The sequence below is a fragment of the Pygoscelis adeliae genome, unplaced genomic scaffold (genome assembly GCF_000699105.1).
Source record: "Pygoscelis adeliae isolate BGI_AS28 unplaced genomic scaffold, ASM69910v1 Scaffold171, whole genome shotgun sequence".
In the NCBI taxonomy this organism is placed as follows: domain Eukaryota; kingdom Metazoa; phylum Chordata; class Aves; order Sphenisciformes; family Spheniscidae; genus Pygoscelis; species Pygoscelis adeliae.
The window spans coordinates 1,549,015-1,576,777 of NW_008824186.1; the positions used below are offsets into that span (position 1 = coordinate 1,549,015).

The 27,763-nt window shown below is 36.3% G+C and overlaps 1 protein-coding gene across 1 annotated transcript in view; it reads right to left on the bottom strand.

The window, feature by feature from the left end:
* SPON1 (spondin 1, extracellular matrix protein) overlaps positions 1-27,763 on the bottom strand; it is a 205,922-nt gene that overhangs the window by 143,076 nt on the left and 35,083 nt on the right. Inside the window, exons 3-4 of the mRNA XM_009334496.1 lie at positions 22,424-22,557; positions 30-103 (exon numbers count right to left, since the gene is read on the bottom strand). Coding sequence (XP_009332771.1) covers positions 30-103; positions 22,424-22,557 — 208 coding nt within the window. The remainder of the gene's footprint in view (positions 1-29; positions 104-22,423; positions 22,558-27,763) is intronic.

A 27,763-nucleotide genomic window follows, 5' to 3' on the forward strand; every position in this document is an offset into this window, starting at 1 on the left:
GATCAGAAAGATATTTTACTTTACCTTACCTTGTTCACAAATTTTTTTGGTGAGAGAACCCTCATCTTGAAAATAAATTATGCGCTTCTGCACAATACTGGCTCTATAAAGAATAAAAAAAGGTTTTAAATATATTTAAGAAAAAAAAAGTTTTAAATACATTTATTCCTTAAAGGAAGAAGAACATGCATGATAAAGTAGCAAAAGGACAGAACAGACTGCTAGAACCTAGGCACATTTCCCTTTTCTGAAAATACATATACACAATACAGGAGTTGTGATATCCTATACAGATAGGATATTTTTATTTCAACTTACATTTGAATTTCATCTTGTTTTACAGACACTTGGAATGTTATTACCTTTAGAGAAGTGATCATAGTCATATGGTGAGGATCTGTGCTCCTGAAATGCACGATGGTCAACTGAATATTCAATATTTCAATCAAATCTTATATTAAAATACTGAAATTATATTCCATTTCAGAAAAATAGCACAGCTAAAGCAAGCAGCTGTTTGTAGGAAAATACATGGCACTCTGAAGAGATAAATACTTCTGATATATGACAGCAGTTCAGTGCAAATATCATGTAAAACAGAAGTCAGAAAAAGAGCTAGCATAAGCTGAAGTTTTTAAAAGCAATTCAAAGCTTCCAAAAGACAAGCCACTTTAAAATTAATTAAATCTAGAATATTTTATTAAGGCTTATAGTTCAAACAAAATGTAAGTTTATAAACCTCAGTTTGGCGGGGGGGGGGATGGAGGTTGAATCTGAAAATGATACAGGGAAAACCAGAGTTACTGTGCAATTTTATTTTTTACAGCTAGAATTTTACAGCTGAAATTTTGGTGATTTTTAGCTTCCCATCTGAGAGCCCATAAACTGAATTTTGCATCAAAGATCTTCCAAGTCAGCAAAGCACCAAGCCCAAATTCTTCTTGCAGATTGGTATCATAACGACCATATGGTAAATGTCAAAAACAATTATCAACTGGAAAATATGTTCAAATGGCTCAGGTGACCCCTTCCAGTCCTAAATAAACTTAACCAGCCACTTTGACCATTTTTTAACTATAAAAATTTAATTCACATGTAAACTATATCTTCTTTCTATAAGAAAACAGAATTTGGTTAAATTCAAAGACATTCTATGGACAGAGAGTTTTCCGAGAACATGCTTTGGGAGCTGGCACTCTTTGTTTACCAGTAAGGGAGCATATTCTTCCAGCAACATTTTGAGCCATCACTCATATTCAAAACTCCAAACAGCAAGGGCCAGGTTCTTGTCTTACCTCAACTTTACGGTCAAATAATTATCTTGATCTCTCTAGAGTTATTCCTCACTTATACCAGTGGAAGTGAGAAGAAAAATAAGACTGTATATGCTTAGAAGTGTTGTTGTAGTCATGTAAAACTTTCCTTGACAATGTCCCACCCCATAAAATTACCAAAAATAAGATGCAATTTTACTGTGCTTTCTTTGCCAAGATACAAGGTCAGAGTAGGATAGGAAGGAATCCTTCATTTCACATTATAAAGCACCCAGAAGAATAACTGGGTTTTCTAAACCTCTTAAAGCTAGATCAAACTGGAAAGGGTGCCGAAACTACAGCTTGCTCTCATCCTTAATAGGCCTGGCATCTTCTAAAGGAAGATGTGGTAAAGGACAGTACAGGCAACCAACCAAGGCTCTGAAAAAACAGCGTGAAAGAGAGAAGAACAAGACTGACTTTTACAAAAAGCAAGGACATGATCTGCCAGTATTTGGTGAAGGGGAACTCCTAGGCCTCATCTTTATAACGGAGTGTTTACATTAGGGATAAATATGAGCCTGTAGTAAATAATAGAAAGTGAATGAAACCTAGAGTTTGTTAAATCTGTCTTTTATTAATATGAGAACTGTCATGAGACAATTTAAATGGTGCCAGAAGAGACTGATCAAGTCTGTGAGAAGCAGAATAAAAGCTTTCTGAGAAATCTTTTTCAGGTTTTTAACAAGAAACAAGGGGAAAAAATAAAACAAACAAAACCACTAAAACAACTACTAGCAAGAATATGAGCCCAATGGCCAGCCTGACAGTGGCATGTTACTTTAGTGTTTCCAGCCTTTGCACTGAAAACCAAAGGAAACCGGGTGTAGCTTGGATGCTACACTGCAATTGAGAACCAATACTTTCACACAGACTCAATGAAACACATACAATTTTTGATACACCATCAATTACGGTTTTCAAACACTGTACCATAAAACTGGAAGATGGTTATGTGGGATGATTAATAAAATGCAAAGTAACAGCAACCTGAGCTGAAATGTATATGCAACATCACAACTCACATATTTTCAAGATGCTTTAATTTCTTATACACTGGCCAGTTACCAGCAGCCATCTTCCAGGATCGATACTAGGGTCAATAACATCTTCATTCAAGTCCTGAATGAGGGGGTGGAATGCAACCTCAACAAGTCTGCAGATGATACTGAATTGGGGAAGCAGTTGACATGCTGGAAGGTAAGGCTACTATTTAGGCAGATTTCCAACAGACTTGAGAAATGGGTTGGCATGAACCCCAAAGTCTTGCATATAGGATGGAATAATGCAGTTACAACAGTACAGTACAGGGCACCTGCTAGCCAGAGAGCAGCTTTACAGAAAAGGCCTTGGGGGTCCTAATGGACAAGCTGACCAAGAACCAGCAGCGCGCCATTGCCACCAAGGCAGCCACCAGCCTCCTGGGTGGTTTCAGCAAAAGCGTAGCAACCTGGTCAAGGAACGTGATTTCTTCCCCTCTATTTGGTACTTGTGAGACCACATCTGGAGTATTACAGCCAGTTTTGGGCTGCCCAGTTAGAGAAAGACATTGCGTTACTAGAGAAAGTCCAGTAAAGGGCCATCAGATAGATGATTAGAGGAATGGAGCCGATGATGTCTGAGGAGAGGCTGAGACAACTGGGTTCACTCAGTCTAAAGAAGAAAATACAAAGGAAGGATCTTACTGCTTGTTTTCTTCAACTACCTATTGGAAAGATACAGAAGAGGTAGAGCCAGATACTTCTCAGAAGCGTATGGTGGTAGGATGAAAGGCAACAGACAAGTGGGGACACAAGAAATGCCATGCAGATACAAGGAAAATCTTTCTCACCACGAGGATGGTCAAAGTGATCAAACAGTGGAACAGGCTGCCTAGACAGTTTGTGCAATCTCCACCCCTGGAGATATTCAAAACTTGATCAGACCCATGCCTCAGCAACTTACTCAACCTACCTGATGTAACCACACCTACTTCAAGCAGGCAGGTGGACTAAATGACTTCCAGAGGTCCCTTCCAACCTAAATTATTCTATGATCCTGTGCTTTAAAGATGATTTTAAAGAACAGGTTTTCCAAAGCTTACTCAAAAAAAAAAAAAAAAACAAACTTAGAAAATCCAAACAAACAAGACATCAGCTGCATGATAAAGGAGCTCCCAAATCTGCAGATAACAAAGATATTGTGAGTATTTAAATTGAGAAGCAGTTATTTTAGCAATAAAACGTAGAAAGGTTGTTTGAAGCCTGAAGTGTACTCACGTTATTCTTTTTGCTGCAGTTAGCTTGTCACTGTGAAATGTCAAGGGAACAGTTCCTTTGCTAACAACAAAAGCTTCACAGCTTTTTGAGTCATTGTCTCTTCAGCTGTGTTTGAAATTATATATGGAGCCAATAATCTAAATGGGAGTTTTGTTATTGATACCAAGTAGAGCAGGATCAGTGTATTAGATGGCTGCATAAATACTGAAAGCAGGCACACAGCTTTACAAATACTCAGACAGAAAAAATATTAAATTATTTTTTAAATAGTCATTGCTTTAATAATCAGCTTCTAGATTGAAGACAGACCAAAGCATCTGATCAGTGTATTTGCCTAGTTTTTATCCCTACCTTTTGTTCCCTCTTTTTTTTTTAATATAATTTTTATTCCTCCATAAAAGTTCTGATTTGGACTAAAGCTTCTTTCCTTCAGTTTTGAGGCTTACAAAAACAGCTTAAAAATGGAATGGCTAACTTTTGCAGAGAGGTAAGAAAGCTTTTAAGAATCTAGACAAGGTACACATCTGCTTAGTCTGCATAAATCCTTCCCACCACTTCCAACATCCAGTGCTGTCTGAACTTTATGGGAAGGGGAGATCTGAACGCTTTCCCCACATATTAACATATTTAAGTGGATCTTTAATTGACTTGTTTCTCTCTTTGACTGTCAGCATACCATGGAATAAAAAAGAAAAAGGAAACAAATATGACTCAAAAAATCTGTTTGTTTCTCATTTTGTTCAAAGTGATGCTTCTGGATTTGTGTTAAAGCTTTTCCATCACCAAACTGAGGAGCAAAACTGTATGTTACAGGCATATATACACCTAGCAGCACCTGTTTTTATTTAAAAAAAAAAAAACAAAACCCCTCCTAAAAGTGTTACTTATTATTTTGATTTTGTAGTTCTCTCAGCAAAATCAAGGAATATCTAGTAGCTTCTGTAATATTTGCTTTGGCAATACTTCTTCGGAATGTTGTAGGCTGGATACAAGCAGGTCAGAGTATCTGTCCCGTCTCAGTTTGGTCAGACCACATCTGAGCATGAGGGGAGTGAGACCTGCCCTGAAAGACTTTCCTGGAATAAGAAGGTCCCTTTCCAGCACAGTTCCACAATGATTGTACCATCCTGCTGTGAAAAGCTCTACCAAGGTCACATAAATTGCATTTGGGATATTAACAAACAGGAAATGTCATAAACCATAAAAATTCAGAGCAGCCTTGGGAATGCTCCAAGTCATACCAGAAACAGTTGTGGGGTTTTTTTTTAGTTTCTTCCATAGAAACAGCCTTAGATCATCTTCCTTACTCTTTTTGTCAAATCCTAGCATCAACAGAAAGACTCTTATTTTAAATTGCCTCTGTGGGTGTAATGATGTGACAAAAGAAGTAAGGAAGAGGATCTATAAGAATTGTTCCTATGACATTTTTTAAGCTTACATCAAAACCATTGAGTATAATATTAGAGTTACATTTTAATAAAACAGGTTTTGCCAGAGCTAGTGAGGATATCCTAAGTTTCACGTGGATATTGAGAAATAATCATAAACTACTGGATTGCGGACAAGAAACTTTTTCTGCTCTATATTACTTATGAGTTAACTTTGTCTTACCCTTCCAGCCATCAAAATTATTTTCCTTAATTATTCCATGCCTTACTGATTTAATTACATTATTATAAGTTGTTTCCCACCCCTGAAAGCTACCAAGAACAATCATACTTAACAGGGTATTAAGTTCATTTGCTTGTTTGGTTTTGTTGTCTTTTGGAGAGAAAGAATTTCTAAAGGTACCATTTACCTTAGCAATAGAAATAAGGTGAAAACCACGTATTTACATCTACTGTAATTTTGTTGGTGCTAGTGGATTTTGTAATTCTAATGCATTATTTAGGACGTTCTCATTTTATTTCCTTCTGTGTTGACTTAGAAAAAAACATCCCTATGTTTCTGTCAAGCACTTACAAGGTGAGGAAATGTGCAAACTCCCAGAAGTTTACCAACAGCATTTACTTCTCTTTCTAATATTTAGGAGACTCTTATTAAAAATAAATTAAAATTCCTCTGGAAGCATATACAACCCTTTAGCCATTAGGTGCCTAGCAATTTTTACACTGGTAGGGTATTTGACAACTACCTTCTTCAAAATAATTTTCAACTAGGAAACTGTGCTCAGTCTCGCCAAAGAACAAGCTCCATCTAATCCACCAGAATCTAATTTTGTCACCAGCCATCACTGACAAAGGTCAGTACTATTAAAAACTTGCATGAAATTTTTTCATTCTTGATGCCTAACTTAGGAGCTAATACAGATGGTGCACTTTTTGTTGTTGTTCTGTTGGTTTTGTTCATTTGTTTGTTTTTAAGTATGTTGTTAACACAATTTGAGCAAACCAACCAGACTTGATATTTGATGTTGGATAAAACACAGTAATATTAATGTGAGGATTATCAATGTTGCCATAATTCAACATTTACATCCCTGCACAGGACGAGTGCCTTTTCTCTATTGATTAGTCAAATGAAAAACAATAAAAGCTGCTCACTTCCAAAAAATTCAGTGCATACATATATGCCAGAATATTATTCTTCAGTTTTATTTTTCAACATTTTACCCATCCTGTCAGAAAATATAATTGAGAGAAACCCCACAGCAAGAGAAAAGTATGCTAAACTTGTCTTACAAATTTGCTCTACCTTCAAAATCCTTTTGTTTGTCCTTCATATCTTACTCGGGTCTACCATCACACACATACATGGGAGCTCAGTGACTTAAGGACTGATTTAGCCATCATATATAATACAACAAAAAGCTCTAAGGGAAAAGAATTATATATGTTGTTATCTTGTATTTGTCCTCAGAATCTCTCTCGCTGTTCTTTGCTTGAATGGTCACAAGATATAAATATTAAAACTAAAATCTTCAGGATAAAAACTCATACTGACAAAATCATTTCTGACATGTACACTACACCCATTACTCGCAAAAAGAAAAAAAAAAACCAAAACCAAACAAAAAAACCACCAAAGGCAAGAAAGATGAAAGAATGAGTTTGTCTAGGACTCTTGAGAAAACTTCACATTGCTTAAAGCTCATTGCTATTGATGGGCTGTATCTTCACCAGGTATTTTGCTAGCTACCATTTTTTGCAGTAAGTACCATCTTCTTGAATTTCAAAACTAAGCGTTCTAAATTATACCGTAAAGAAAAGTCAGAAAAGTTTGGGTAGGACTGGATGGTTGGAGGATATATTTATTTTGTTATTCTAAGTCCTGTTTTTGTGTAGTAGATGGAAACAATCTATCAAATGTGGGAGTATAGTTTTTATCAAGCTAGTGAGCCCAAAGTCATATTACCTGATAACCATATTAATTGAGCTAACTTGTGATAAGAACTGATGCAAAGCACTTGTGTATTAACTAACAAATCCTAAAATCAAAATGAAAACAAAAAATAAAATTTATCAAGCATTGTTTTATTTCTGTTTAAAAGGTCTATGTAACCTGTATGACACTCGCCCATTTGCACAGGGAACTCAAAGACTTGATTCATCTGGGTGTTCAAGAGAAGCAAGAAAAGAAAGAGGCAACCATGCCCCAATTTTCAGTCTGTAGCCTGCTTTACCTGCTATGCCAGGACATGGCAGAAAACAAACCACACAGGCAAAGGTCACATTTCAAACCCTCCCACATGTGCTACTCTTCACCAGTCCTCAAGTTCCCTGCTGCCACTACTTGACCTCTGTTGATTTTGCCATTATTGCACAGCAAGTGTGGCCAGCCGTGACACAGTAAGAAGCACATTTGCCCTTTTACAATATTTCTTTTAATCTCTATATCCTACACATACTCCCCTCCCCTCTTTCCTCACCTTCCCTCATTCCAGGTTGGGGCGATAAAAAAAACCCCATTTTTTTAAATATGGTATTAAAAAAGCAAAATAAGTAAAAGTTAAACATCAGCATGAGTGTCCAGTTAATGAAGCTTGAAAAAATTCCCCAAAACTTCAGAAAAATTGTTCCAAATCTTTAGTATTGGGATTAGATTATTGTTCCAAAACAATCCAACTATTGTTTTGGAAGAGGTGTCAACTAGCAATATACGGAAGCTATATATTAACAAGTAAATTATTTGCTTGTACAGACAAAAATTGTATGTCAAGAGCAACATCCTAACCAGGTCCACCCACTTGTAAGATACCAATCACTGGGTATTCAGCAGCAGAAATCCAAATTGGAATGAAGTATTTGATGGTTGTTTTTTTTTTTCTATGATCCAGAAAAATCTTCACCTCATTTTAGTTGATAGGAGCCTGAAGGTTAAAGTGCCACAATGGGTGACAGATCAAATTAACATCCATTGAAACTAAGCTAACTTGATTAGATATTAAAATGCTTCATATTACTTCTTAAAAAGAGACCTTAATATCATTAATGTATTTGGCTAGGGAAGTTTAATTTTGATGCAGTACCTTTAGTACTTAAGGTTAAGTCTGACACCACAAATCCACTGGAACTGGATCTGGAGCCATCAGAAGAAACTTGCCAATTCCTTAGTGCAGCTGAGACACACATTTCAGCTTTCAAGAATTAATACCTGTAACAACTGAATCTCTTCTACTTTGGCTTTTCTAAGAGCTTTCGCTGACAGCTGAGACTGCAGGCTACTGAACATTCAGACAGCTAATGCCAGGAGATACTGGTTGTTTACACTGAAAGATACGAGTGCAGAGAAATGAAAGAAAAGAAAGGACCAATAAAGATGAAAGGGTTGAGATCTGTAACTTTTCCACTTTCCTCGTTCTGAAGGAACAGTGCATGGGAAGAAGGCACATTCAAACTGTGTATGAGAAATAGCTGAAAGACCACCCTGCTCATGCAACACAATTATCGAAGAATGATCAAACTGGTCCATGAAAGTATTCTACAGCATTCGGGAGGTTTTCATCAAGCTTCCCCTCTTACTCTTTGTTCAACATCTGCTGCAACAAGTTTGTGGCTGAGGACAGTGTTAGGGTAGTGTCTCTAGTTCATACGATTGTCCTGGTTACAAAAATTAGTTGCAGTAAGGATTTGTAGCAAACATTGTTGCAAAACTTTGTTACACAGATTTTTGGAGAACGCAATGGCAGGGAAGCTGTACAGCAGGGTTTTTGCTCTTCCTGCTTCAGCCCTAAAAAATGCCAAATTCAATGCAACCTTCTTGTGTCTGATTAGCTGCCATACTAGTAGCACTAGTAGCAGTTTTGCTACAACAGATCAAAAAACCAAGCTGGCCCCAGTAACCTACGAATACGTAAAAATAGCAATACCAGAGCTGTGCTCTTCAGTCTATGTTTGGGAATGCTTAGCAGCTGCTCGGACAATACAAAAATGAAATATTCACATGCACTGCCCCTATCATGATGCAAATAAGATGTCTCCTTTAAGGTATACTCTGCCAGGATCATTGACAAGAAGCACAGAGCTTCGAATACTTCTATTGCTCTGTGAACATTAGTATTAACGAACCACAGATTAGCCTCAGAAACTTTCAGTAACCTGATATCTTTTATTGTGCCCTCATCAACATGGGAACAGAAGGTCAATGCCCAATCATTTACAAACAACACCTACACATGGGATTGAGGAAGATTTTGAAGGATTTCAGTACAAAGCTACAGCACAAATCACCTTTGGTTCACAGGTGGAATTTCAAAGTATATTGATGGAAATGGCGTCCAGGGCATGCATGCCTTGAACCTGAATGGGACAACATTCAAGGAACATTGTAAGCAGGGTCAGCCCAGCAAACAGACTACAGTAATCCTTGAAGTTTAAAGACAACAAAAGGCTAGGTCTGTTGTGATTTTACCTGATTCAGATTATTGTGTGAAAGGAAGACGATATTGCATGTTTGACTAGGTTAGGAGAAGGTAAAGGCTGGGTGACAGAGCTATTTTTTAATAAGGATTGGTGCAGAAGAGATTTATAAGCACGGGAATTGCTATGGTGATCAGTTGTGAATTAAGCATCTAAAGCCTCAAAGGAATAAGAATTGGGAAGCTGAATGGGATGATATGGTAGATTCAGCACCTAAAGCAGCAGACGATCTGGGACATACGAGGTAAACAGCAATGGTTGTTACTAGAGCACAGCAGAAACGAAAGGACTAAGGAAGTAAATGGAGAAAGAAGAATTGCTAAACACACTACATGAAAATCAGAAAAGTACTCTTAGGGTTAAGGAAATAGCAGTGTTGAAAGGCACAGAAACAGGTGTTAGGAAATAGATCAAAAATTGTCCAAGATATGCATAGGAAGGGCAAGAACAAAGTCTAGTCATATCTCTTTGCTGCAGCAGTGGCCTGTCAGACCGTGGATGTGATTACATATAGATTATATACATTAGCTCCCCAAAACAGGCTAGGGTAATGAAAATCCTTGGAAGTGACTGATGCCTTCTCAAGGTGGTTTTAAGCCTTTTCTATAAAACAACATATAGCAGCAGGGAGAGGGAAAAAACCCACAGCATCAAGAAGCCTTTTGCCTCTGTGGGGCTCCTGAAGTCTTGTTGACCCAGATAAAGGTCATGATTTCATGGAGGAAGTGATTACAACTATGCTTAAAGGATCAGGGATTAAGCAAAAGCTACACAGTCTGTATCTCCCTCAATCATGAGGACAAGGAGAGCACATGAATAGAACTATTAAAGGAGCATTGTGAACAGTAGTAAGTAGTAATAGAAAGGATTAAGATGACAAATTACCCTTCATATTAGCAGCTTTGAGAAGCATAGACTAGGAACTGGAATACAGCCCTACCAAGTTTTATTTGGAACAAAAGTGCAATTATTAGATTCTTAACTTCATTAGAAACTCTGAGAGGGAGACGTTTCAACGTGGATAATTGAGATACACAAAGTATGATTAAAGATACAGAAGGAAATAGAGCAAGGCATCAGGCATTGTAGAGAAAAGCAGGGGTGCTCCTTCAGATATGTGTATGGGAAACAGGTGAATCAATTATTTTTTTGAAATTGCCACCCAAGCACTGCAATTTGAACTTTTCCAATAGTTGGTTTAGATTTTGAAACTGAAGCAACAAGGAAAACAAATCTCCTGATCTTCAAGACAGAAGCATAAGGAGTACCTATCTGACTTTGTTTTTTATAGCGGGCAGTCATTTGCTCCCACCAAGCATTTACACAGAAAAGGAGACAGAAAAAATACATGCGTTGAAAATTAAAAACATAAAATTATCAGATACACTGATGTTAAGGGTGTTTTGAAAACCTAGATGTGCCCTGCAATCTTTTGCTGCTGTTGATTGCAAGATGGCACTTTATCGAGAACTGACTGACCTTCTACTGAAATCAATTACCAACTTCAGTTTCACTTAATCAGAAAAGAATCACAGCCTGAATTTCTTCTGATGCATGAGTAGCCACTGGAAAACTAGAAAATTATAAAGGACAGCACTTAAAACTTTATTCTTGCTGAGCCAAGTTGCTTACCAATGAAGACAATGCAGAAAACACATATCTGAGTATCTGTGAAATTTGCCTCCTCTTCATGAGTTTAGCTTTATTTTATTTACTCGCCTGAACATATTTAGTACTTTGTGAGTAGAACTATGTGTGGCAGAAATATAGACTACTACTATAAAACTGGCAAGAATAAAGAGTTATTTGTGTTTCTTCACTATATTGAAGACAACGCTTTGTCCATGATTTACTCAGAGAAATTAAATAAATGCCTGCTCATTAGTACTTGTTATCTAAAGTAACTGTGATGAACAAGAGAATTTCTTTATGAACCCTCATGAAGTGGTGGTACCTCAATACATGGCATCAACTTTGCAGCGTGGAACATTTTTCTATTTTGTATGAGTTCCTTGTCTCATCACATCTTTACTTCAGCAAATAATTGCAAGGCAATCGTGGCATGAGAGAGCACACCTTTTTTTCTATGTACGGAACAAGCATATATTCCATTTTCAGAGAAATCTATGGGAAGAAACATTATGATAGGAAATCTGTAGAACTTAAATGAGTTGTTGGTACACATTAAGGGTATCACCAGGCTACATGCACTGTCTGTGCAGAGAGCGAGCATCAAGCTCATTATCCTCCTAACGAACAGAGCTGACTCCTTCTCTAGACGCAGGCCCCTATGTCTGCAACTCTATCCTTTCTGCAGCAAATGAAAACCCAGAAACCATTAAAGAAATCAAGTGTGCTTTCTGGTGCATTGCAAGACTTTAAACGACATTTTGCTGAAGTGGTGAACTGACTGAGCAACAAATCCATTTCTTCAGGAAAGCAGTGCAAAAAGCGGACTGCTGCTGTTCAGATAGCAAAGATACTTAATGCATATCTAATGAAGCAGAAAAGATAGAAAAAGTGGGTACCTAATTACTGCAGGGAAAAGAAAAGCATGGCCTACCCAATTATTGGTTGAATTTAATATTTCAACCCTTTCACAAATCCCTTCAAAAAATTGTCAAACCAGATAAGTAGAAAGACAACAAGAATCAAGTCACAGTCAGTTTACATGAAGAACAATTCCTTTCCTAGGTGTCTTTTTCCTTTCATTATTTCTAAAGAATTGCAATAATACATGTAGCTGCTCCTTTAAGGAAACAAATCAGAATTGATTTTGTGGTGCTTCATATGAAAAAAAGAATCAAGATAAATACCATGTTCAGGTTCTGAGACCCTTATTTATATAATACATCACTCTTAGAGAGTCTCCAGTTAATATATTTAAATCCACATGAGAATGTAAATACTATTCAATAGAAGGATGGCAGAATCTGACACTTTGTTAATTCAGCCATTTGCCTTTCATACTGAAATATAGCTGTGCTTGAAATTTTAACTGTAAAATGTGCTATGCAGAGCTGTTCTAGATTTTTGTGGGCATGCACAGTTCAGCAAATATTGAACTCCGCATGCTAGAAAAATTTAGCTAACACAGAAAATTTCATACAAAACAGCACACCCAGTATAGCTTCTTAAATTTAACTTCAGGTTTACTTATATACTGTCATAGAAACACACAGTCTTGAAATACTTGAATAGATTGTATTACGAAGGAGCAAATGACCAGTAAGATGTGCCATCTTTATGACTAATTTAAACTAGACTTTGTAAGATGTAAGAATTGCCAAAGTGTTGTAGGATTGAGACTATATACTGCTAACTTCAACTGCCTTGTCTGGGTCTATAGACATTTTGAATAACGGAGAATCTTGCCAAGATATTCTAACAGCAAATTTAATTAAAGCCTCCTAGTCACTGGGCACATACTGGATAAAGTGATTGGTTACTAAAATTAAAAATGAACCATATTCCAACACTTAGCTTTTTCATTATCTCATTTCACCATTACCGGACCCAATTTGCCCTTCACTTTTGTTGATGTGAAATGAGAGTACTATTATACTACAGTAAACGTTATGTTTGTATGACAGTGGGCCCACTGGTGCCCTGATTTTAATATAGAGACAAAAATCTCTTTATCTGTAAACTGTAGAAATAGTATGACATTTTGATTCATAAATGAAATACATATTTTAAAAATGTAGCATACTACATTAAAATAATGCCTTCAGTTCCTGACATAAGACAAATCACTTCCTTAACATGAGTTACCATGCATTGAGAAAGCTTAATTTCAGTTCACGCGGTTTTAAAAAAAACTGATTTAAAACATTCAGTAATAAAAAATGAAAACACTTTTGATGTCATCAATAGTGACTCTGCTTGATGTTTTGAAAGGAAATCAAATTATGACTATCATGATTATTTCTGTTCCTTTCCTCTCTTTGTTTTCCCTCAAAAATTGACAATGGCATTGAAGTCAAATTAAACATCTGTTTGTAAAATAAACTGGAGTGCTACTGACAGCTGCTGCCTAATGGCAAATGTTCTACAGCTGTCGGGCTCCTAAATTAACAATGATTTTCATTTACAAACAGCAAACAACAAGAAAATTATGGAGTCTTTTTTTTTTTTTATCCCACTACTTGAATTTTTTGAAAATACAGACGCTGCTAGAGACTTAGCCAGAAAGAAATCAGAGTTTACTGCTTTATTTCCGCACTTATTGGGAGCAAAACTCAGGCAAAATCAGATTCCAGTGCAAGATACTTCAGAGAACTTCCCTCCTTACATGTCTTAAATCTTTCATAATAAAGCCATAACTATATTCCCCCTACCACTAGAGGAAAGACCATCATCCTCTCCTTACTCTGTTTTTTTTTTCCCCACATTGTTTTTTGATTGCTTTGCACTCCTCAAGGAATAACCCCATCTTTCAGTAGCAAAACCGTTAAGCTGCTTTGCAACACTATGCCTTTCCAAACAAAACAACATATGAATGAATCCAGCTAGATTTTATGGGATTACAATATTAATTGTGCTGTAAAAAAGATTATTCAGAAGAACATAAAATTACAAGAAAATCCATTTACAACACTTTCCAAATTCACGTGCTCCCATTGTGAAGTTAAAGAAAAAATACTATATCTGTGAGAAAGTGAAACGGATTTTTGTTTCAAATGTAAGTGTGTTTAGTCAGTAGATCCAGGGGGCTGCTACTGTATATATTAAAATGCAAATATGCATTTTTACAATCTAATATTAGAGCTGCTATAAATATAGAAGCTGTATAGAAATGCAGAAGGCTATTTTTCCTTCATAATACAAGTAAACTCTCTGTGGGTGTTTAGCCTAAAAAATGAAATACAGGGCTGTAAGTTAGTAACATTGCAAAGTTTATATTTTTGTCCTATTTGTTTTGTTTAAAAAAACAAAAAGCTGGACGAAGAAAACATTTAAATTATTTTTAAGGAATTAGAATAGTGCAATACTAACATATAGTCTTTTTTATCTTGCAGTGTTTATAAGGAGTTGCTTTTGAGAAAACAGAGGCATTGAAAAATGAGTTGGGCTGTATATGACAACCCAGTGTGAAAGACAGGAATGGACCCAAATCTACTCACTTCCAATCCATGTCCCTAGCCATTTAAAGCTGTGCACATTTCTGTTACATCAACTCCTAAAGCTGAAGAATGGGGAAAAATGAAAGCAGGTCAGAAGAATCTCACACGGAAAATTAGTACATTTTCTATATATCAAAGGTGTATTTGTTCTAAGGACTGTTAGGATGTGTAGAGATAGCTTAGATTGCTATCTTAATTGTGTAGAAATACATAAAGTGTCTACATAAAATATTTTAAGCTATGCACAAAGATATATTAATCTATACTGCTATTATCTCTATCAAAAATGAAGCTCAGAAGCTACTGCTGTTGTCATGTGGTAGTTAACTGGAAGATACAGATTATTTTTTTTTTTAAACTATTAGTACAGGAATTTTGATCATTTCTCTGCATGCAGAAGACTCATTAATTCTACTGGGAAAAATCAATATGTTATTTATAATATGAGAACTGTTATCTGCTATTTTTCCATAAACAGCATATAATTGTTACTGAGAGCTCTTGCTAAGCAAGAAAGGCAGACTGTTCTCTATTTTTTCTTGGCCATTATATTTAGTCATAATGGAAAGTTTTCAGTAAATGCTTTATAACTGTGCTCAATTGCTCCAGTATTAGTATTCTAATAAACAGTCAGGTAAAACTGTTGACATGTAAGTATCTGGATAATCGCACAGGAAGACTGAAAGGATAAATGGAAAAGTGAATAGCAAGCTTAATATCCAATTCAAACAAGCAGGGATTTTTTTGTTGTTTGTTTTTACACTTTGAATATTTAGAGGCATAATTTTGTAGCGAACTCCTCATAGCTCTTCAACTATGTACTAGCAGCTCATCTGCTTCAAAATAAACAGTGTGATTTTTCAGTAAGTACAAATGCACGAATCTCTTTTTCAAGAAATACAACCCACAAGTATTCAGGAATCCTAAAAGAGCATGTAAAAATCATCATACTTCATGTTTTGTAACAAACAGGATACATTTAAAGAATACATCCCATGTAAAGCATTTAAAGAAACACTCAATTAAGCATATGGAAAAAGACTTGAGCTATATATTACTCAGGTAAGTATCCTGACAAATCAAGGAAAATTGCACATATTGGGGTAAGTACAGCCTAGCAATGAAAAAAAATGTTTTAGCGGTGACAGCATCAGAAAGGAGCAAAGAATCTACTTATACTGCTTAATCACCTTAGTCTAGTAACCTGAATAACTTAAAACCTTGCCCCACTTCCCCCTCTGCCACCTCATAGATACTGATGAGGAATTCGTATGATGAGGAAAAGTAATACACAAATTTGTCAGCTGTAACTGTACACCATTCTTTTTTCTTTACTGTTTTTAAGTTCAAGTCTGTGATCATCTATCGGATGTTCCTTTTATATGGCTGGCAGTAATTTCAGAAGCAGCACTGACGCAGACCCACTCTGTAGCTCACTGACAACTGGAATTTCTTTCTGGTAGGACATAAATTTGTGCAACTTCTTTTTGTGATAGAGAATCATAATATCAACACTTTTAGCAAGAGAGATTAATTCTGAAATGCATTTAATTCTGACCATTTCAATTTGGCATTTCTGATAAACACTTTTCTTAATGCAGTGTTAATAAGTTGGTCACATATTTACAGACCACAGAGCTGCTCTTGTGTTTTGTGGGTTTTGTTATCCAGATGCCTTTTGCTCTGTTTCTGGCCCAAGGATGCCCTGGTTGGATCTCACCATGAGTTTTGAGTGTAGAGAAGAGATTTGGCTGCATATCAAGACAGTTTCAGTATGTATATGTAGTTATGAACTCATGGGGTTTTGTGACATTTGGTTCCTTTGCATTTGGTTCTTCTTTTGGTCTTTCCAACATTACATTTCAGTGTAGTGTTTAGTCAGCATGAGATGCCAAGTAACCTGAATGCTTGAGGTTACAAGAAATCAAAAAGTACATGTTCAAAAAGCTCTAGCTGGAGTTCATTCACCCTCAGAGTTTTGAAGGCTCGAGAGCAAGAGGACTGCCAGAATCCACGCGGAGGTTGGAAACTGAGTATTATATCCAAGGCATAGACCCATGGACTAGAATTGAAATTGTCCTTGTAGGTATGATAGCTTTGCTACAATAGAACAACTACCTAAAAGTCTTTGCCAATACATACTTGATATACTAAATATTTGGAAGACCGCAATTCTTTAAAATTCCTCTACTCTTTTTTTGACTACATACAAAAAACCAATGTAATTAAAATCATGAAGGTAATTATGTATGCAGAAAAACAATGTTTCACACTTTTCCTCAAAAATTATAAAACATTTCCCTGAAGATGGCTCAGAAAACGTTTCCAGAAACAAACAGCAGAGAGATTATGATAAATACAGTAGATTTCTGCAAGTAATACAGACACGCTATTTACAGATACCAGATTTTAATTTATTGGTTGTTTAAGCATGATAAGTATAGCAGAAACAACTAACTTGTCAGCAAGAACTTTTGTTACATTTACCGCACAAGACACATCCATTGCCTGAGAACTCCTTTATTCCATGAGCCAACCAGAGAACTGTGGTTTCTTTTCTAAATGGTAAATTGAATATAACTTATCTGCATGCGGCTATCATTTGCTACATTAACAATTAATCTCAGACTCAGTGAAAATCACCAAATGCTAAAGGAGGAAAAGGTAGTTACCATCTAGCAATACTTGACTCTTCATGAGATCTACACCCGCTGACAGGTTTAATCAGTTTGGATATTAACAAGATTCTCGCGACCATGAAATTTTAATATGTGACAAGCTAAGACAACTTACAAAATTTTCCTTACTCTTGTTTTATATTACAAAATTCTAAAAGTACTTGCAGAAAACTGTTTTGTTCTGTATTTTCCATCAATTACATGGGTCAGACCTTTACCTGCCTGTTCAGTACCACGTTGAACAGAGACACTTTATCTTGAGGAGTACAACTAACCAGTCGGATCTAGAAATCTGGGGCTAAAAACAGCCTAAAAGAGGTGATTCTCCATCACTGCTAAGAAGCTTATAATAAACATTTGTTGCCTTTTTTTTGTCAATGCTGTAAATCATTTACTGAAATCCATATTTAAGACTTTCTTTGTTAAAGCAGATAAATCTCCATTAGCTGTTTTTTTATAGAATTAAGCACAGCCTCTGAATATTAGCTGTCAGATATTAAAACAGAAAAAAGGCACGTGGTGCTGTTCTACTTTTGCTGAAAAGTAGAACATACTAAACCAAGCATGACAGTTTACATGCAGAAAAAAGTTTAAAAAAAAGGTAAAACCGTTTTCAGACTCACTTATACAAAATATTAAAACAGACTGATTCAAACCCCTGAAAATTTCTCCACTTCCGCATGATGATATAAACACCACCAGCTTCTGTCACTGCTCAATTGTCTATATAATTAGTTTTTATATAAATTGCACATAGCAAAAATAATTATAGATATCTCTCAAGAAAGTTCTAACAGTAGGTTTTCTAAGATTCTAGAAAGCATATGCATTCTGAAGAGCCCAGAAATCTAGTAAATAAGTTTTAGAACAGAAATTTTTATCAGAAGATGAAGGAAACTACCTGGTCCTCTCATATTGCCACATGGCACCTTAGTGTCCTATCAATCACAAGGAACAAGGGAAAGTAAATAGGGATAGAAAGATTAAATGTTGCATTGTGAACAAGAAAACAAGTAGACTGCACACAGCATGACAGCTCAGAGTGGTCCAAATAGATATCTTTAACCAGAGAAGCAAGAAAGATATTTTTGTAAGCACTTTCCTGCCCATGCTGATATTTGGGTAGCTTCTGAAGCTAGCACAGATGCTGAGGCAGCCAAGTGAATCCTTATTGCTGAGTAAGATCCAAGTGCATTCTGTTGATTTATCTTTTTATAACAACTTTGTTCCACATAGCAAAACTTTCTATTGAAGTACCTAGTGCTGTGATGAGGCCGACTACACTATCTGGCAGCCGACGGTGCATTCCATTTCCATTAGGTCATTCTAAAAATCAAGGTGCTTAAAATCGTCTTGCAGTGTCTGGGGCCATCCCCAAAGTGATATGCTGTTCCTCCATTTCATCCATCTGCAGAAATCATTTTAAGAGCTGGTATGCTGGAGTCTGTGTACCTTCCTATAATTGGATTTAGCTGCACAGTGTTCCTAGCATACATCGGGCAAGTAGAAAGAGGGCTTAAAGCTTGAGGGTATCCCAAGCAATGCGTAACACCTAAGCAAAGTCTTCTGTCTTGTGTCTTCAGTGAGACTCAAGCATAGGCTTAAACACTTGGGCAAACAGAGCCTCAGCTACTGTTGGCATCCCGGAAGTACACTCAGTACACTGGCAGTTTCAATAAAGAGCCTGGAAGGATTCGAACCGTTCGGCTAGTTCACTGTGATCACTTAGTGGGAACGAGGAGAATGGATGAATTGTTCCCGACTAAGCAATTACAGTGCAGCATCATATGTTAATCCATCTCCCTCTTTTTTTTTCCCCAATTCTAAGTTTTCACACAGAAAGATGCTTTAGAAAGCTAAGTAGTGATGATAAGTCGAATTCAAATATATGTTAATTCTCCTAAACTTTGTATTTTGCAGTCACCCAGAAAGCTAGCATTACACACGTATGTGCTCATGCCAAAAGATTTAGCATCCCTTGCTGAACCTGGAAACTACAGACTACCATTCGTCTGTGTCATTTTGTGCTTGTTCACAACCAAACTGATCACACGCACTATGCCTAGAAAGTGTTGAGAAGACTACTTGCTAAATGTGGGCAATCAAGGGTTTCTATCAAAGGTGTCAGACTTAACAAACCATGAAAGAAAAAAAAATGTTCCCAAACCTCAGCACTAGTCCAAGGAAAACTTCCTGGAAGCCTCTATACTTAATTATACCATTATAAACCTAAAAAACCCCAATATTTGACACTAAAACAATAATATGTTTTTATGGATCAGCTATGTTTAGGAAGAAGGAAGAAGTATATCTTTATGATTCAGAACAGGCTCCAAAATGCTGCTGTTCTGTTTTGCAAATTCTAAAAGAAAATGATCACATAGTCTCCAAGGACTGAAACAGATATGTATTGATAATAAAAAACTATTTGCACTCCACCACGCATGAAAAAAAGAAAAATACAGAGGGCTTTTTTTCCTCTAAAGTTCAAGGTTTCAGAATTTTTCCATGATGAGTTTGGACTTAACTATTTATAATAATAACAACTGCCTTTAGACTTTTGTTTTTATTATATCATTAAAGCTCTCACAAATGACAGAATAATTTTGAAAATTGCGTCCAACATTTCTATGCTATTCTATGGGAGCTGACCATAAATAAGGTTTATAAAGAATGCTGACTGTAAACTCTAATTCAGATGTGGTCAAAGCTTTACATACAGAAGAAAAAATGTAAGTGTTGTTAATGCCAAAATTACATCGGTGATTGCTATGTACCGTGCCATGGAGGACTGCACTGCAGCACAAACAAATGCCACATTATGATGTTAATTTCTGGCATCAGCAACTCCTCATAATGCTGACTGTTTCATTCTTTCTTTGAAATGTCCTGGGGAATGGAGTCGTTACCTACCCTCTGAGGTCAATAAAGCAACCATTGGGAGCAAGCTTGTATTTTTCACATAATTTTTACTGGAAAGTACTTAACAACTTCCTTTCACTTTCACCAGCACATACACATCTAAGATACCCGCGCACACTGTGAATAAGCAGTTATAACACCAAAGATTTTTCCTTTCCCCATAAACTTCAATTTCTAAGATGTTCTTTTAGCTGCCCAAACAGATTATGGGAACTGGTGCCAGTCAGCTAATCTAACTCTATATTAGCACTTCATAGTTTTGTTGGCACTACTGATGTACAACCAGCAGTCTGAGAAGGTTGTATGCTGCTGATTTAATCTATACATTCTTTAAGACAGCAACAATTTCATACTTTTGTGTGTATAACATCAGAACTGCAGTTCTGACTGTGTTACTTTTTGGAGCCTCTCTTGAGTTTTCTGTATTAATGCGAGTACTTCACAGTGTAAAAATCAGAGAGTGTTGAACATCCAGCATGATTTGACCAGCAGAGAGGAGAAAGAAGAAACATTTATCAAGGTTCCCGCAGTTGGTGGTACTTTACTACATTCCTTTGCTGACAACACCCAGGCAGGCCCCTGAATCAACTTCAGCCACAGAAGTTTATGTTTCAGTGAGAAAAGTATAGGTCTTGGTTAATTTTTTTTTTTTGTAATGGCAATTCTACTTAGGGCAGTAATGAAAAAAAAAAAAAATCCATCATCAACTTGAGTTGTTGCATATCATTACTGGATTAAACTTTAAATCTCATCTCTTTAATAGGGTGTATAAAACATTATCACTTTATTATTACACTACTGAAGTAGTAAGTGCCTCAAGCAATATTTGTTATACAACTAAGAGGGAGGCAGTCCTGAGGGGAAAACCAAATAGCTTTACTGATAAACAGCTTAGCAACACTGAAAGGATCTTCTTGATTGCTTCCTGAAAAATTCCATACATAATCTTTAACACACAACCTGTCTGGCCACCCAGCAAGCAGCAGGCTTCACAGTTTTGCTGCAGTCCAACGTACGCTTCTCTGTCCTTGGCTTAAGAAAAGACTGTAAGTGTATTCTTGAACTGCTTTGGTGCGCAGTAAAACAGATGATCTTAAACAAAACTCTTTTACTGATATCAAGAGGCAGCAGGTAGAAGTGCACTGCCAAAGACCTGAGACTGTTCCACAGCCCATGTCAGGGTTGGGGCTAGATCACCCTCACAGATGTGGAAGAAGAGGGTGTTTATATCCTGTGCCAATCAGCCAAAGGAGAAGGAAGTGAAGCACAGGGTGAGAGGAGGGCAGCCGTGGACCAGTTTTGCTGCCTGTTCAGAAATCAGTTGCAATTTTAACAACACATTTTCCTGAATTGGCCTGAACTACCTTCAGCCCAACCTTTGTGCTAGCATCTCCTTAAAAGCCTAGAGGTGTTTTGTGTCTCTGAAGGCATCCCCAGTACTGGTAAGACTCTTTGAAATTCTTTGGTCTACTGCAGGGCATATCTTAGCAATTGCAAAGGCTTATCCCAGACACAGATTCAAAGCAAGCAAAAAAATCCCAGTTGTCCATGCATATTTGACCAATTTGACCAATCTGCAATTTGACCTATTAAATATGACAAGCAAAATCTTAGGAGAGAGGAAAACGTTTCTCTGGCAGTTTCCTCCGATACTCTTCATAGTAAGAACTGACTTAAGGTTTCTACAGGCAAATGAGTGACCCTAAAGCAAAGTGCACCTACATAATCTTACCTTTGTTTATTGTGGAAAAAGCATGAATACACATGCTTTAGAAATAGACTGTAGAAATAATTGGCAAATATCAGCAAAAGATCACCAGTTCTAAAATGAAAGCATTCAGCTTTAAACAAATAAATCTGGTTTTACTGATAAAGGTCCATTTAGAAAATCCTGACTCTACAGAACGTTCCTATTATTCATCTCAACTAAGATCATGTTTTTCACCCAAATCTCAACCAGATGGATGCAATTTTGATCTTAAAGAATAAAAATTTTTAGATTTTTAGGCAAAATAAATGGCTGAGAACCTACCAAGTTCAATTAGGGTTACCAATTCAATGGTTACTGAAGGCTTGGAGTAACTTTTAAACACTTAGGCTTTAAGATGCTAACATTTAACTGTGCAAGTAGAACTATCCTTGGTCAACTGTATCAAAGGAGAAAAAAGCATCTGAGAACTCCAGTAGTTCTTAATCTAATAAATATTAGATTTATTATTAACTGAATTTTACTTTAATGCTTAGTTTAGCATGCTTTAAAATACTTACTTCAGAATTACACAGCCTGTACCAGTAGGAGGAGCCGTCCAAAACACTTGAATACGTGTCCTTCTTCTTGGTGTGCTCTCAGTAACAGCAACAGGACAATTACTCATGAACTGCGTTTCTTCTTCATCTATGATCTAAGGAAATACAAAAAGAAGAATGTGAGAAGATAAGGACATACATAGCCAATGACTCGAATATGTCTTGTCAGCTCATGTTTTCCTTCAGTGGGATTATTTATAATACTCTCTGCTTAGTTCAGCACTACTTTGGTAAATTTATTTATAACATGCAGATCACCCACTGAAATGAAAACAAAAAGCCCACAAAATAAAGGCAGAAGAATATTTCAGTTCTAGGTGAACAGAAGTTAGTTCCTTCTGAGCGTGGCTGCAAACAACCTTTCTTGTAGATCCCGATTACTGGAGCTTCCTGTAAATGTTAATGAACTGAAAATAATAAAAGATGCATGATTTCAACTTTTTTTTTTACATTATAGCAACTGGTTAGGACAGATGGAACATGCTAGAGAAGAAGGGGTTTCAATTTGTTTATTTTTGGTTTGTTTTTTAAACTAACCTTTGTTTAAACAGTATTATTCTTCAGGCATCAAAAGAATCTCCAGGTCATATATGAATCATAATCATTTATAATTCAGAGACCATTATTTAGTCCAATCTGCACATATTTTTGCTTTTTGTTTGATTGATGTTTAACAGAAAGGTTTATGTGCTATAAGTCAACACAAAACCAGAGAGGCTGATTTGGACCTGGTGGTGTTCTAAGGATTTTACTCAAGGGTGTCTGTGACAAAATAGCTTTCTCACTACATATGTGCTTCATGGATTGTACTTTAAGCCTTCTGTTCATCAGATCTCAAAGAAAATTCATCAGAAGCTGCCAAGATTTATTTGGAAACAGGCAATGCTGTGATATTGCAAAATTTCTCTTCAAAGTTCCTCAGTGGTCTACTTTCATTTGATGAAGCCACAATTCACACTACATTGGGTCAAGATTCAGGCAATGAATTATAAACCTTACCATTTTGAGAAAGAAGCTGTATTTATCAATTTATAAAAAGACTCAACTCTGAAGGAGCTTTTTCAGAATTCTGGTTCTAACAACACACACAGTTTTACCAGATTACAATAAAAAAAAAAAAATCTTCTGGCAGTGAATAAAACTTTAAACAAGTATTTTGACAAAAAAATACTATTTTACATTCTGAAAAGTGGCAATATCTATAGTTTGTCCAGATCTGCTTTAGTGAGCAGGCATCCACATTGTCTCACCCAATGATACTGCCAGCATTTCCAAACATTTTTAGCTGAGCCAACTAACATTTCTGGTTTTCCATGGCAGAATGAAGGGGCACTGGCCCAGAGGAGTGCTGAGAAACTCTATTTAGCTGTCAATAGGGTAATGGTTAATGAGTTTTAAATATAAAGCCATTAATAGTCTTCAACTTTTTTAACGCTTCATAGAATCTGTGTAACTAAACACAATGTGTACAGCTACTACTTTGAGAGATTTTAATTAACGTGAAGCATTGGGAAGCATGGGATCTAGTCTAGGCTTAAGCTGGCACTGCACAGTTTCTACTTCCACTTGATACAATTTAATGCACTTAACTCGAGCATCAAGAAATCCCTAATCTGCAACTCTGTCTTGGCCATCCACTGTATTTATCGTGTCTGCCTTATTCCTGCAAGAGTAAAATAAAGAAATAAAACTGTTTACTTATCTCTCAGAAAGGTTGTCTCAATTATTCAGGACCATATCAATTGACCTTTTATCCACATCTCACAGTAATTAATTCTCAATAAAAAACCCAATTTTGGTGGAAGCTTTGACTGAAGAACAGGTGATTTTATACCATCTCATACAAAATAAAATACTACTGTACGTTATATAAAAGCAGGATAATTCCCATTGAAAGGGCTCTTAGGAGGTTATCTGAAAGTTCTTAAAAAGGACAGCTTTTCTAGAAAAACAGAAATATTGCAAATTATTGTACAAGTTACACTAGCTCCATATTCTCTTGTCAGATGCACACTGCTGCTATAGTATCATAACTCACATCCTTGGATAAAAGCTTTAAAAATATGTTCAATTCAGGTGAAGAAAGATTAAGTAATTACAGGTAAGTGTAAATACTTTACGACTAACCAGATAAAAGCTATTCAACAATGATCAATATACTTTTCACATATGTTGATTTTTGCAAATCTAGTTTAGTTCTTGTCTGACACACACTTCATCAATGAATGTTTCTTGAGAAGCCCAACTGAAATGAATCTGTGTTCGTAAAGTATAGAGTTGTTATTTTCAGCTAACAAGAATTTAGCTGCTTTCATATCCCTAAATACCATTCCTCCAGTAGTCATCATTGTAGACCCATCTGTGATGCATTTGCACATTAAGTAAGTTCTTGTCTCCAGGTGAGTCAATCCTGCTTTTTCCCCCAACAATGAATGGATTCACAAGGAACACCAAATCCAACAACTAATATTTAAGGAAAGAGTTGTGAGCAACTGTGGGTAGTTATTACAAGTCAAATTTCTGGCTACTGCAAAACCAGAACCTGAAATATTTGTTTGAGTTCTAGATAGTTATTAGGTTGGAGCACATCCATGCCCTTTTCCAGTACCAACAAATGAACACAGAAATGCAGACATATTTTGCACTTCTATAGCCTACCAAATTCCTGCAACCTAGCAAGTTATGAATTTTCTCAAGGAATACAGATGCCTGTAATGAAATAATTTAAAAGTTCTGGTTGCATTTTAGAACATAGTCCTGGAAGAACAGGAAGTGGTTGAACCTCAAAGCTACATCATGATTTCTTGCATCACTAACCATCAAAGCAAGAAGATTTATGCAATAAGTGTCTACTAGGAAAACCTGACCATAAAAGAATAAGGTCCTCCAAAAAAAGTTCCTCTGAAGAAAAATTAGACAGAAGCTTTCTTAATAAAGACTCCTAATGTTGACAGGATAAAGTAAAGAACTCTTAAACTAGTTGGAAAAACTCAAATGCCAGTTGATCTGAGAGATTAAAAAAAAAGTTATTTTAAGATATTTTATGAAACTCAGAAGAATTATCCAGATCCTAGGAGTTCAGATAAATATAAACCCATCTCAAATATATTTGTTAAAAAGATGGGGGGTTTTCCATATCCCTAGAGGTTTGATTCTTTATAAAAAGTTCTTAGGGGCAATACAGAAAGGGTTCACTACTTATACAACAGGATTCCAAATGACACAATATTTTAGGGTGGTGGATGATACTGCACTCACACATAACACAGGAGAAAACAATAGCATCCTGGCCAACTTTGGGGAAAAAAAAAAGATATGTAATCTCTGAAAATAATACAATCCTGATTTTTCTTCTGGAATCAAGTCAGACCACATAGGCATGAAGGAAAGAATTGGCAGGAAAAAGGTATGCAGATTAAAATGTAGCATTTGCAAAATTATAGCTTGCTAAACCCCAGGTTATCTGTAATGGGAAGCCTTACATTTTCAGGAATGGGCCAGCAAATTAACTACATGTTGGACAAAAATCCTAAAAACTAAAATAAACACTTGGTTGAAGAATCTGAGGTCTCAGATCTCAGATCTCTCAGGGATCTCTATGTGACTAATTCTTTTGAATCCACAAATGCAATGACTTTAAGTCTTAATGTTCTATTTAGGTTTTGGTGTGTTGGTTTTTTTTTTTTTACTTATGATTGAAATATTATTGGACCAATTTATTCCTTCAGGGACACTAGTGTAAATCCTGAACAAGACTTTTGGAGTTAACCGGGATTTGAATGAGTGTCACAGAAAGTAGAATTTGGCTGAACTTGGGTAAATCTACAAACATGGAAGTAAGGAAATTAAAAGGGAGAATTCACCAGCTCCAGGCTCAGTCTTGCATTCTTTGCATATTCCAAACACTGAAGAGGTTGAGGACGGGTTTTGGGTGTTCCTGAAAAGCAGGACTGGATAACTGTTGTTAAACAGATGAACGAGTGGTTTTCTTTTCTCAGAACTGGAACATTTCATGCTGAGTAATACAGCTTGCTATCTGTTTCTGATTTCTATAAACTGTTAGTCAAATAAACTAAACCAGGCAGTTATTCTCTCTATCGTTAAGTCTATATCAGTATTAAAAAAAAAAAAAAAAATTCAAAATGCTATAAACCACAAAGAAAGGAATTAGTATCAAGTACAAAAGGCGATGAAGTTACGTAAATCCTCTACTGGCTTGTGTCCACTTCTTTAGTTTAAACCACTGGCTAGGCTTTTCACCACCATTTCTTGTTCTGTGGACACATCATCACTTTCCACCCACTGAAACAGCTGTGTTTCACTGGAACAACTGAGTTTAAAAAAAATAAAAAACAGACAAAGTTCACAAGATAAGCATTTTTGTGGGTAGTTTTCTTCTTTGGAAGAGCTAATATGGAGTCTGACTTCCAGAATGTTGCAAAACGATCTTCTCCTTAAGGAAACTTTCTCATCATAAAAGGAACATTGGGTCTACATAATGGTAATAATATTTGGCCTTTAGGGATAAATCTAGAACAGAGCTTATTATATGGATGGGAAAACTAATGATGAACAAAGTTGGTTTAAAAAAATCTATCTCAAAGATATGCTTCACATAACCAATTTCTTTGACTAAAGGACACAGTATTTCCTTCAGAGTCTGTGCTTAGAATCAGAAGAATCAGAACTGGGACTTTTTATGAAGTGTCAGTAATCAATCTTGATGCAGACTATGATTCAAAGCTGTATAGCACCACCGAGCACTGCTGGGCTCTCAGTAAGATTTGCCATCTTTAACACCACACCTGAAGACTGGAGTTGTCTGATAACTAGCCACACCTTGGAGCACTGGAGAAAAGTGCAAATTTATTGAAGAAAGGTATTGCTAAAATACACTTGTAGATTATCACTGTGTTCTAGTAACTTCTAGCACAGACTTTACGTAGCCAATCCTACAATGTTGTAATTGGAAATCAAATTTAGTTCTGTAATTGTTACCTGAGCACAGACTTTATTAAGTAAAGATGAAATGCACTAGATGACATGATGGTAAGTTCTGTGAAAGCAGTATCAGCACAAATTATATGCCTCCCCCCCCACCTGCCTCTGTGTGTCCATCTACCTGCTCATTTTTCACCCCAGACACAAGATAGTTGGAAACATGGGGGGGTGGGGGGGAAGACCCTTCCAGTTCTACAAAGAAGTATGATGCCAGACAGTCGGATCAAGTCTTTGATGTATATTAGCAAAAGGAGAGGAAAAAATAAATGATTGATAAATCATCTTCCAAGAAATGGGGGT